This window comes from Enoplosus armatus, chromosome 10 (assembly GCF_043641665.1).
Source record: "Enoplosus armatus isolate fEnoArm2 chromosome 10, fEnoArm2.hap1, whole genome shotgun sequence".
Lineage (NCBI taxonomy): Eukaryota > Metazoa > Chordata > Actinopteri > Centrarchiformes > Enoplosidae > Enoplosus > Enoplosus armatus.
Genome location: NC_092189.1, coordinates 7,370,737 through 7,383,948, shown reverse-complemented (window position 1 = coordinate 7,383,948; position 13,212 = coordinate 7,370,737). Strand labels below are relative to the sequence as shown.

At 42.9% G+C, this 13,212-nt stretch overlaps 1 protein-coding gene across 1 annotated transcript in view; it reads left to right on the top strand.

Moving 5' to 3' along the window:
• Window positions 1-13,212, top strand: part of ablim3 (actin binding LIM protein family, member 3) — a 34,427-nt gene that overhangs the window by 8,454 nt on the left and 12,761 nt on the right. The window contains exons 3-6 of the mRNA XM_070913790.1: window positions 4,702-4,885; window positions 8,777-8,892; window positions 10,928-11,054; window positions 11,220-11,313. Of these exons, the coding sequence (XP_070769891.1) occupies window positions 4,702-4,885; window positions 8,777-8,892; window positions 10,928-11,054; window positions 11,220-11,313 (521 nt within the window). The remainder of the gene's footprint in view (window positions 1-4,701; window positions 4,886-8,776; window positions 8,893-10,927; window positions 11,055-11,219; window positions 11,314-13,212) is intronic.

The following is a 13,212-nucleotide window of genomic DNA, read 5'->3' as shown; positions in this document are numbered from 1 at the left end:
TTTGACGTACTGTACAAAGCATGTCCATTTACTTAATAGCACATTATGAAGACCTAACAGTAGCATAATGAGCTCAGGGAAGAGTCACAGTGAGAGGGACCGTGGGGGAGAAGGGAGAAACAAAGGGGAGGTTGCATGGAGATGCTGTCCCGTAGTGAGAAAAAAGGGTGCAAATTGAGATAAAGTGAAGACCTTGTGCTCAGAGCCACAAAGATTTGGAAGCAGTCTTGAAACGGAAAGACAGAGAAAGAGAAGGGGAGGAGGTGGGGGGTGGGTGTCAGCCCTATTTTGGGGTTCCGGCCTGGGCCGACTTTGAGAAGGGAATTTTAATTGCGTCTGTTGGCTGGAGATAAATACCCAATCATGCAGACCCCCTGTGGGTGCCTAATCAGCGCAGTTCTAATGACCACAGCTGCTGACACCAGCCTACATGCTAACCTCTAATCACTAGACTTATGATCTCTAGATGCTAACGTCCTGCGTTGCCAAATAAAAAAGAGCAATATGAAGGAGAGAAGCAGCATCTTATGGTTTCCCTCATTAGAGAGCCACTCAAGGAAAGATCATAAAATGAGCAAATAGATGAAGTGAAGTCTTTGATGTAGTTTAGTCTTTCAAAGCGTATTATATTTGGTTTAAGAAGCTAATGATGATCTATCTGACTGTGTCTCCATAAAATAATACATAGTTCTCATATAAACAAAACTTTTCATTAACTTAGGAATTCTACATAACGATGATTTCCAACTGTGTGCGCTTTCCCACGAGTAGCTACAGTACAAATCCCCAAAGGCCATTCATAGGACAGTGAAACAGACCAGACTGGTTCTGCTTTGGTTGTATCGGGCTGTTGTTTTTATGGGTGGGTGTCCACACCATGTGGTGCTGGTTGTGCGGCTGCGACCAAAGCCTTTCTTCTCGGAGCCAAGCTAAGCCACGTCTCTGCAGCAGCAGCAGAGACACCAAGCTCTGACCCAGCTCCACCCACTGTGCTGGCAACTACAACATGTGGAGGGATACTTTGAAATATCTTCCTAATGGTTACGGCTTAAATGAGAGAAAAGTAGAGGGCCTGCTTGCAAGTGGGCTGAGAAAAATGATGGCTCTTTCAAAGATCTAACTCTTTACCTTTGGGTCTATCAATGTGCCCTTAAACAGATGCCAATGTAGATTCCTCACTTTATTCTGTTGTTCATTTTATTTTTATTTAAGGACACCTGTAATTTAATGTATCAACACCAGGTTTGCAAGCATTCTATCTGTAGTTTAATGTGAGTATTGATTAATTGAATTTGTGATGATTTGATTCATTTCAATTCAACTTTATCGTCATTATACTTGCCTACAACGAAACATAGTCTCGTCATTCCAATTATTATTTTATTTCCATTTACAATTCAGTATACTCCACACATACACATTGAATGTGAATATACAGTTTACATGGTATTATTAGATACTGATGACGCCTTTAATGAGCTTTGATATTTTTTACTTACATCATTGCTGGTAAATTTAGAACTTAAATATGATTGAGCATTTAGTTTTTGTCACATTTGTGTGAAAACTTCATTTCTAATGATTCAGTTAAACGTTTGTGCCATCACAGTAGGTTTTCGAACTGATTTGAAGTTACAACGTTTGGCATTAACAGCTACCATGTTCAACCACAACAAAACCACATGTGCCACCACCACCACATCATTCAGACTGGGGACCTAGCTGTCTCTAGGGCAACTGTGGAAGGTTTACGTCTCCTATGGCAACTGAGGAAGGGGGACATCCTTTGCAATGCACCCAGCCAATCGTCCAGCCAGAAGAAAACAATGTGATTAGCCAGAACGGGTGAACCATCCATCCAGCCCATCCAATCCAGTCCGAGCATATCCAGTCGGCCGGCTGTGATTTGGTCAGGCGTCCGTATGCTAATGAGGTGCATTAGGCTAATTGAGCGGATTCCAGTAATTTAAAAATCAATCTGGGTGCAGAAGAAAAGCAACTCATTTTGAAAGAGAGCGAGAGAGGAGAATGAAAGAGACATGTAGTTTTAGAAGATTAAAAACATTTTTATTAAATTAATGCAATGGACCATTTCAATCATTTATTTTTTCTGTTGCAAAGAGTCTAGTACATGTGGAAATATTTACTCTCCCTTTCCCCTTTTCCATGAAGGCATCAGATAGCCTGTGATTTGGGTTTCTGGTAAGAGCCTTAGTTAGTCTGGTTTAAAATGCAGCAGGGACACTTTTTGAAGCTCTGTGCCATTGTTCAGTGGTTCTGGAAATGTGGTTTGCACATGCACACGCGCACATTTTTATAAACAGGCTATTTTGAAGCTTAGCTCTGGTCCTCCTTTTCTTCAGTCTTTGCTTCCCTCCCTTCGTCTGCAGCCGCCTTGCCTTGATGCCAACGACCTGTCACAATGATAAAGATCCATCATCATACCTCACCATACACACTGTCCCATTTCATCATCCCATCGCTGCATACGCGCAGTGCCATCTCATCGGGGATGGATTTATGTGTTTCCATCCTCCTGTGGGAGCCGAGATTGTTTTGTTTTTAAGTGGGGGCCCATTGATCTTTTATTACACCATTAAGTCAATACGCTCCACTCATAAACAGCTTGAAATTAAATGAGCCCCTTTGAAGGGTTTATGTGCTTGTGTGTGTGTGTGTGTGTGTCTGTGAACCCTCAGCCTGCCAGCATACACTGAATACTGCTGGCTAAAGGGAGCCAAGTGTAGCCTGTGGCAGCAGCTCCAGTCTGAATGAGTTCAGGATGAAGCCATTTATTAGCAGCAAGTTGTTGGTATTCGAGGTACTTCATTCCACCACAGGCAGAATGATGCTTTGTCAACTTTCACAATCCACTTCATTGCAGGCAGTGTGATGCAAGCAGTTTTCAGCACTGTCAGTTCAGTTGGACCTGATACTGACTGGCAGTTTTTCCACGTAGATTCTATTTCCATTTTGTCATGCTGTGATAACGGTCAGTGGTTTGGCTTCGGCGTTGAAACAGTATAGGCTTTCAGGGGTAATTGTCACTGGATGTGATTTTTTTATAATGCCCACCATAGTCAGATCAGTTACCATCCATTCATCCACACCCTGGACAGCTCGCCAATCAATCACAGGGCTAGATCAAGCTTTGGTCAAATATAGATACTTTGTTTGGGTGTTTTCTTTTAATAGTAAATGTATTCTCAACTGTTGCCAGGTACAAGAATGTGCTTGATATTGAGCCTCTGATCTAGTTTCCAATCCATGAGCTGCAGGCCTATCAGGAGGATCTGAGGGTTTGTGCAGTTGGAATCTGCTCTTCATCTCTAAGAAAACCACTCATCTTTTAGGAATCATTTAGACAAGTCTCTGTGTTCAGTCGAGTATTGTGTGTTGGACCCTAACCCTAACCCTAACCCTTCTGGAGGGCAAAAAGGGCAGTTGCTTTTTTTCTTTTATTTTCCTGTCTGCATGGTTGATATGTTGATGGAGCTAGCAGCCAGTTAGCTTAATTTAGCATAAAGACTGGGAGCAGTAACTTCCTTGAGGCGCTGTTTGTTGCCTGGTCGCTGGTCACGGACAAGAAATAGTTCGGCACATAATAAACCCCTGTAAAACGGAGATTCAGCAAATGAGATAAAGATAAATAAGATATATATCATGTTAATTACAGCAGAACTGGTCGGTTGGTGTGCGTTTTTAGTGGCACATTATCATTAGAGGGGCAGTATCACAGCAGGAGAGTAATCATTGGGTAAAGGCTATTACAATTTTTGAAAAAGGTGACTTTTATATACACGCACGTGTGCAAAATATGTTGGATTTGTTTTACACAGCATGTGACCTTCATCAGTGTCATGTGTGTCAGGTCACAGCATTTTTTCCAGCCACAGTTTACAATAACTGTCAACTCTTCCTGTTGGTAAACCACATAGACTGGGAGAAACCAGCAACCATGCTGGCCACTGATCTGTGAAAACGCCTCTTAGCTATATTGTTACACCCACTGGAATTCACTCTCAGTTACATGGCAAAGTGCTGTAGCACATATTCTCTGCTTAGGATACGCAATATAGAGACACACACGCATACACAAACTGAGCACTCACCTTGTGCATGCACAGCAAATGGTTTTGGTGTCGTCCCCATTGGTATTTAATGAGTCCGTAGTCGATTTTCTGATGATGCTGGGAACTTGCGGTCTGTTGTTTTGCCTCCTTCTTCACATTGTTTAGCACAAAATGACTTTTCCACTGATTATATCATTATATTCCCATCAGAGTAAATTGGCTCACCACTGTCTGGAGCTGAATAACTTCCCTAGCAGTCATGTGTGAAGACAAACATACACACACAGCACAAACAAGTACACATGTGCTCACAAACAGGTGAAAAGGAGGGTGCTCACACTGAAAAACAAAATACACAAGTCTAATGCAGCAAAGCTTGGAAAAACAGAAAAACAGGACTTGTAAAACACATAATACTGCTGAGTGCTTTGTTATTTCTTTTGATTTTGAGAGCACATGACAGAAAATGGAAACCGCAGTGTGTTTTTTTGGGAATGGGAAACCAAAAATAGCATTTCGGCTATTGTTAACATCTGCTGATGCCCTCATCCACAGGTTATTCCTCATGCTTTAGTGTTTTGAGTGTCCTGATTCAGTCCTCACCTTCTCTCACCTGTTCTTCCCACAGTGTGTAACTGTGATCTGGCGCGATCTGGCTTCTTCCAGAAGAAGGGCGAGTATATCTGCACGGCAGACTATCAGCGTCTATACGGCACACGCTGCGACCGCTGCGACAGCTTCATCACAGGAGAGGTGGTCTCCGCTCTGGGACGCACGTACCACCCCAAGTGCTTTGTCTGCAGTCTCTGCAGGTACACATGCACACACACACATACAGTACACACACACAACAAACACAACTGTCTACTATTTGGTAGAAAATGTCATAGGATTTTTTTATCTTGACTTGTCTTTAAACCTGCATAAACTGATTTGTTGCAACAAGCTGTAAACACAACATTGATTGACATTATCAACTTGAAAAAACTGACTACCTATACAGTTGCCTGTTTTCACATCCAGCAGACATGGTGCAAAATTAGCTTTTATATGGAGTCCTGTTTCTGGGCACTTGGGAAAATGTCCAATATTCACTTTCCTGTCAGCACGGTTTTGGTCTCCACCAACTTCTGATGAAAAATTTCTGGCTCTTTACATGCTAAATGCTCCGATATGTTCACCAGCTTGTCACTAACTTTGTCCGTCTGCTGTTTGCGTGCCGTGGGTTTTGTCAGAGCTTTTTTCTGAAAACAGCTGCCTGCTGTCGCTGGAAACAGGGTGGATGAAAGAGGTGAGAGTGATCCATAACAGCAAAGGTGTGGGCCGTAAAACAAAAAAAATGAAATAAAAAATAAAAAGCACACGTGAGCTGAGAGGAACTGCAGTTGGGTGATAATTCTCTGTGAGTTGGTCACGACAGGCGACACCTTTCATATTGTCCACAGTCATTTCATCCATTATTCACATAAAAATATTGATTAGTGTAGCTTTAAAATGCAGGAGTAGCTAAAAACAAACATCCATTCGGATGATTTCATCCGTGAACAGACAGCTGGTTTCTCTTTACATGCTGATGTTTTCCAGAAAACTGATTATATCACAATATGTATTAATAATGCCAGATATGATAAAGGATTTTATCCATACTGCCTTGTCCTAGCAGTACACATTTACCCATGAAACTTAAGCATAACTACTCTACATATTGTACAGTGCCTGTGTGCGTGCTGTGCACATTGTGATGAAGAACAAAAGTTTTGATTCATTAGTGAAAGTAGCCTGTTAAAGAACAGCATGATAGAGGAGAGGACGCAGGACAGGAGATGAATTGTGGAGCTACTGAATAAGAAATGTATGACTGTTTTATCTTCCTCTGCCATGACTCACTGTTTTTTTCTGCCTCATGACTATGCAATCCTTCCTCAAATGATGCTACACAAGTTGCAGCTTTCCAAAATAAGAAATGCAAAGGTGACTCATCTCTTTCTAGTGCGTTTTTATAATGCCAATCAGCTCGTGATTCAGTCTCGTCTCAGCTCCTGAATGCCAATAGATGTCTGATTGGACAGCTCCAGCAGTCTGCGGTTTTGCTCAGTCGAGACACGATTCCAAAAAGAGAGCTGACCTGGTGTTTCACGCTGTTAGATTTAGCAAAAGTAGGCCATCTCTCCTCTGACCTCCATCAGTGTTCATGTTAAGCTCCTCCTGAACAAACTAAGAGTCAGCATCCCTGTTGGCTCCTTTTTCATCTTTTTATTTCACCATTTCGTTCTCTCTTCTCTTTCATTCTTAAAAAAGTCCCTTCTCCATGTTTGTTTTGCATATACATGGTATGTGGGAACACCCGTCTCTTATTTTGCTCTTTCTCCCTCCCTGTCTGTTTTGATGCGTTATGAGGTTTACATAAGAGCGATCTTTCCTCACCTCCCTCCAGGAGGGTAGTGTTTGCCTGTTGCCGTGTATCTGCTTGACATTGGCTGATAAACATGCGGTCATGCCCGGCAGCCGTGGGCAAAAAAAACTGAACTGACACCAACTGGCCGGAGACAGTCAGTGGAGCAGTCCTGACAATGACAGGGATGTCTTTGTGTGTGTGTGTGTGTGTGTGTGTGTGTGTGTGTGTGTGTGTGTGTGTGCGTGTGTGTGTGTGTGTGTGTGTGTGTGTGTGTCAGTGTATGTGGAGTCAACTGGAAGAGACAGCGAGAAGCCGAAGGGTGAATCTCTTCTTTCCTGCTCCGTCTGCCCTCTGTCACATTGCTCACAGTCCTTTCTTGTATCTCCTCTATTTTTCCCCACTCCTCCCCTCCTGCCGCCCCCCCTTCTCTGTCTTCTCCTCATCCTCCTCATCCTCCTCATTACCATCATCATCTTCCTGCTCTTAATCATCATCCGCATCACATCGTCTTCCTTTTTGTCTTCATCATGCTGTCCCTCTTTCTCTTTGTCATCAGCTCTAATGAAGGCAGATTGCAAGTTTCACTTTTTCTCCATGCCGATTTTAAAGAAGAAGGCGGTGATCAAAGATAGAGGGCACATCGCTAAAGCCATAAATAGCTTTACTTCTGTGGCCAGTTTTTAAGCAAAAAAAAGAGAAAAAAAGATTAAAAAAAACATGCATTAAATATGTAAACAGAGTAAATTTTTAAAGCGCTGAGAAAGGCTGACAAGGCAAGAGTGTCTTGAGGGAGGGAGAGCAACACACAGGTAAAGACAAGGTCAAACACACACTAACACACTCTTCTGCACCATCGCAGCATTTCCTGTGCTTCAGTTGGACTATAGACTGGGGTAGCTACGGTCAGGCACTTATTCATATAAAGGATTTAGCCACAGATACAAACCTCAAAAACAGGCTTCATGTGTCAAATACAGACAACTCTATGTGTTTTTGCTCAGTGTGGCCTATCAGTTAAATTAGAAATAGAAAATTGTCTGAGTTTCCAAACAGATGCTTTAACCTTGAGACCAACTGAAGGGTGAAATTAAAATGAAGTCGAAATGAATAACACGCTTTATCAGTTTTCATTTACTTATGTCCCTCTCAGTGTTTACCAGGGCCTTTGTTGAATAATTTGTGTGGTGAAATGTCTCGTCTGGTCTGCCTACTTGTGCGTCCTCTCTGCTTTATGTATGGACGTTGTCCTTCTTTGAATAACATAAAAGCACAAAGAAGCAAACCTGGAATAATGTATGTGCCTGTTCCCTCCACACACACACACACACACACACACACACACACACACACACATATTCAGACAGAAACAGTTGTAAAATCCTCCCAGCTCCCTAGAAACCCCATTTCTAGGGCTCACAACCTCCGCAGCGTGCGTGTATATTGCACAAGCCTTTATCCGCGCTTGCCTCTGTACATCTCCAACACGGATGTACTGCACTCTTGTGTGCTGACTGTGAGCTCTGCTGGAGACTCTAGCCTCCCTCTGGGTCTTGGCTCCGGCTCCAGTCCTCGGCGGGGGAGTAAAAGGATTACCGCCGTCTATGTCTTTTAAACAGCCTTCCCTAAGCCTTTTAGCTCCCCATTCATTCGCACAGCCTCTCGGTCATAAAGAAATCAATCGGTCTCTACCAAAATGCTATAGAAGAGGAAAGAGAGACAAATCAGCGCATCATGATGTGGTGAATTTGATTTCATAGGCGCTGTTTTGCTGTCACGTGCTCTGCTTGTCTACATGTGTGTGTATTTACTCTTCTTTATAGTTTAGCCTGTGAAGAAATGAGTGACCTGGCGGCACCAGCTGTGCAGGGAGGGAGCTAGGCAGAGCGAACTGGGCGGACAGACTGAGAGAGAAAGAGGCAGTTAAGATCAGTATGCACTCCGCACAGGCTCCCTAATAAGTTTTCATTCTCACTGAGAGAGACAGTTTTCCTTTTAGAAGCCTGTGGCAGTGTCACATTATCAGCTCTTTAATCACAGAGCAGCCAGGTGCTCCTGCAACAATCAGCAGCCTATTAACTCGCAGCCTCAACTGTTTGGAAAATATATTTTCAGGTTCATAGAGGATATCAGGCTGTATTTAGCTGGTGTCAGCAGCAGTATGGCCTGTCTGTCACCCAATCATGTTTCTGCCAGTGCCCATTTGTTATTTCCATGTGTACACTTGGATGTAATGTAAACACTCACAATCACTGCAGGCATTTTGTCTCCCATTGTGCGCTTGTTTTCTAACTCTCTCTCCCTCCCCCAGTAAACCCTTCCCCATCGGAGACAGAGTGACGTTCAGTGGAAAGGACTGCGTGTGCCAGCAGTGCTCTCACACACTCGTCAAGCCGAATGAGCCGATCAAGATCCACGGGCCCAGCCGTAAGTCCAGCGTCCGCCTCGCTCTGTCCGTTCTGTTTAGGGCCACCAGGCACCACAGTACGCAGAGTCTAATGTGATGTGTCCACGAGGCCCATTTAGCTCATTTAGCTAATCAAGTGTCTGTCAAATCAGTGCTCTGACCTGTCGAGCTGATCCGCCAGCTGAGAATTATGCAACACAAACAGACACATCATTCATTCATTACTGTCGACATGCAGAGAAAAGAGGATTTTATGTATTCACTGTACATCTGCATGCACGCATGCACTATATAGTTGTTTACTGAAGTAAATAATGAGCTGAAGGTCCTTTGTGTTAATAGACAGGTGGAAGAGTGCCCTCTCCTTTTCAGTATAAAGCAGGAAAATGACAAATTATGATCCCACAACAGAGCAATAGTGATTGATAGTGAATCATTTGTTAAGTGTGGCACACGGACAGCAGGCTGCTGCTCACTAGCTGTGCAGTAATAACAGATGGTGGAGAGGCAGTGAATAACTGTCCTCCCCAGATCGCTCCATTCAGGAGGAATAAAATCCAAATGGCTCCCCAGGTACATGTTCATCACTCTGTCTTATGAGGAGGCAGTGTGTGAGACGGGACTCAGAGTGCAGACACTAAATGTAATGCACTGGCTTCTAGGGGAGAAGGCTAGGAACAGACATTAGATAGCGTGGTGGAATCAGTGGACGTTCACTTATTTATGCGTAAATGACCGAACCTCTAACCTGAGAAATGTAGTTATCTAACCTTAATCAAAGTTTTAGTTGCCTGTTTTAATCCTATTTTGTGTCTCCTTAAAGCAATAATTAAACATTTTGGAAATACGCTTATTTGCTTTCTACACAATCAGCACCTACTTCTTTACAAACAAGATATAACGTGTTCATTTGTGAGCTTTAGAGGTGCTGGTAGTTGGATTTTGTTACCTTCAGACAGAGTCAGGCTAGCTGTTTCTGCCTGTGTACAGTCTTTATGCTAAGCTAAGCTAACTGCCTGCTCGCTGTAGCTTCATATTGAACGGACAGATACGAGAGTTGAATCTATCTTCTCGTCTGACTCTCATCAAAAGAACATATGAGCTTATTTCCCAAAATGTCAACAGTGCAGAAGCAGTTTGCTTTCCTCCGTTGTTCAGTGTGAATTCTTATATAACCATACCTAACGATTTCTTGTCACAAGCTCGGTTACATCATTTTTAGATGATCTAATACCTATTTCATTCTGTGGCTAAAATGGGAGCTGTATCATGACTCAGAAGAAAATCAGCTGTGCACAGTCACAGTCTGCAGCTGAAATCCTGGCACTATAGACTCAGCACTATCACCACCAAATGACAGTTAAGATTTATTTGGACTGCAGAAACCCAACTCAATACACTGCAGTTTTTTTTTTACTGCAAAACACAGTTTGTCTTGGCTGACAGGGCAGAGTGGAGTGGTCCCTCATGACTCCAGGCTTCTCTCAGGGGCAGTGGTCAGGATCAGGAAAGGTTAAGCTGAGCCAAACATCTTCCAAATGGAAACAAATGGAGCGCTGACCTTTTTTCAGCATTTTGACACTCTGCAGCCATGTATCATTTGCTGCCTCTGGGCTGTCCTGCTTCTTTCTTGCCCTGTTAGTGGTTGTCAATAAGGCCTGCTGGGGCGTCTCACTGAGGGAAACAGAATCGTATACAGTGTGTACTTGTGTCTGTGAGAGAGAGAGAAAGACAGAGAGAGATTCATACATGTCTCATGTGAGGGGGATTTTATGCAACTGTTTTAGCCCTGAGGCTACTTCAGTGATACTTGCTTCCTGCCTGTATTCAATCATGTTTAACAGTGCTTACAGTTGAGAGAACAAGCCTCACAGCTCTGCAATAACCCACATTAGTACAGCTATTGATTAAGGAGGTGGTTGTGCCACAGGGGTAGAAAACTACAGTCAGGAGCACAGTAGGTGTTTAAAGATGTACAATTACACCTTTGATCACCCTCTTCCTGTCTCTTCCCATTCTTCTTTCTTGATCTTTTCAAACACTATTCTTCTCCAGACTGTGCTGGCTGTGGAGACGAGATCAAGCAGGGTCAGTCTCTCCTGGCGTTGGAGAAACAGTGGCATGTCAGCTGCTTCAGATGTCGGACCTGCAACATGGTCCTCACCGGAGAGTACATCAGCAAGTGAGTGTGTAAAGAGACAAAAACAACATTTCAAAGCATTTCTCACTCAGAAAAGACAATACAAATAGACACACTGGATCTTTGTCATATCCGGTTTCTCCCCAGTAGGCTTACCTGTGTGTTTGACACACTACAGCAGTTTTGTTTTTATTCTTTATGTTGCAGGGATGGAGTTCCATACTGTGAGGCAGATTACCACGCCCAGTATGGGGTGAAATGTGAGACCTGCAGCAGATACATCAGTGGACGGGTTCTGGAGGTGAGAATGGGGACCAGATTTCGACATGTGATGGTGTTAAAGGAGATTTATCTGTGCAGAATTCTGCAGCGATACAGAAATCCAAATTGGGAGTTGACTGTGGTAACTGAGTGTAATCAGCGTTATCAGAACGGGGCAGTTGCATTTTATCCTCGGCTCCGTCTAAACCCCGCTGTGCTTTAGGGAGTGAGCGACTTAAGAGGGGGGGAAGATTATTTTTTGTCCTTCTTTACTAAATCAAAACAAATCCAGCTGCAGTTTGTTAGCCTGGTCAAACATGAGTGCATAGCCACTTTTTCACTGTTTCTTCTAGAAGCACCGTTGAGCAGAGCACAGACAGGAAGCAAAAAAACAACGCGCGAGGAGTTGAGAGGAAAAGGGAGTTATAAAAAGATCAGAGGGTAAAGAGTGAAGGGAAAAGATGGAAGGAGGAGAGAACACAGAAAGCAAATTCTGCAGTGATAGAAATGCACATTTGTGCTTTGTGTGCTCTTACGCCGAAGCAGTTTTAAAAAGAGATAGATGAAGGAGTCAACAGTGGGGAGAGGAGCTGAGGCGGACAGATGAAGATGGGTTTAAGAAAGAAGTGAAGGGAAAATAATGAGGGGAGTAGGGTTTAAAATAATGAAAGTGATAAAGTGCAGATGCTAATTCAATGTTTTGAAAGAGTCTCTGGAGGGCGTCTCTTGTCTGGTGGGACCTGAGGAAAGGGAGCAGACGTAGTAAAACTTTGTCAGACACACACACACACACACACACACACACACACACACGGGGTCTTGTTGTCCCTGTGCTCCTTTGCTTGTCAGAATTGCTGGTGTAAAGTGCTTTGTTCCTGACTATCAGCCTCTCTGGGCTATTTATAGATATGGGGACATGTCAGCCTTTAGCTGTTAGTCCCCCCCCTCCTCTTTTCCCTTTATGTGTCTTTCTCTCAGTCTGTGTATGTGCTTGCACGCATGACATTCGTGCTTTACTCCTGTCAAATTTTGATATCATAATGATTTAATTCTTTAGGCTGCAGCGTGGAACTGAATCGACTCTGTCGATCCAGAAAACACGAACCCCCGAAACATACAGTATGCATTCAGGATAGGATTCTATAGTTTTGTCACCCTGATTGTCCATACTTTAATTTTACGTTGGTTCTATTCTGTGGACATTTTCCACATTAATTTTAGTCATTTGATTTTTGGTTAGTCCTAAAAAACTTAAAGGAAAATTCTAGTATATTTCGACCTGGCATATTTCCCAAAATAAGGAATTAGGACTTGTAAAAACAATGTATATCAGGGCAAGCTACAGCTTTCCAAATAACATGTTTTTTACATGAATCGTGAACACTTGTTTCTGAGACTGACCGCAGTCAGTCAGACTTCTTCTAAGGAAACTGAGACTCCACAGATACATGCAGGTCGTTAGTTAATTAGTTAATTTGTCAGCCTTATCCGTTTTTATTATTTGGCAAAAAAAATTCATATAAAATGCTTCCTCATTGTTCTTGATTTCAACAACTATCTTTTAATTTTAGTATTTGTTGTGAAAAAAGTCAACACGCTTTTTCATTATAGTTTTCGTTGACGGAAATAACGCTGCACGGATGCCAGTAAATCATCTATCACTTCATCATAATGTGGCTGGAGTTGGAGTTGCTGTACTGATTTCTGCTCTCCTACACTGAAAATGCAGACTAATTTGTCTGTGTTTCCGTCTGTGGTGACGATTAGGCTTGGAACCCCTCTTCAGTCCAACTTTCCAGAACCAAGCGTTTTTAGTTTAATGAGTAGTTTAGAATAGATGGAGAAGGGGAGAAATAACGACAGGAAGGGGAAGAAAGAGGAGCATAAGGAGAGGAGCCTCCTTTCTTCAGTTTCACTTCTTTCCTTCCTCAGTGTCTTG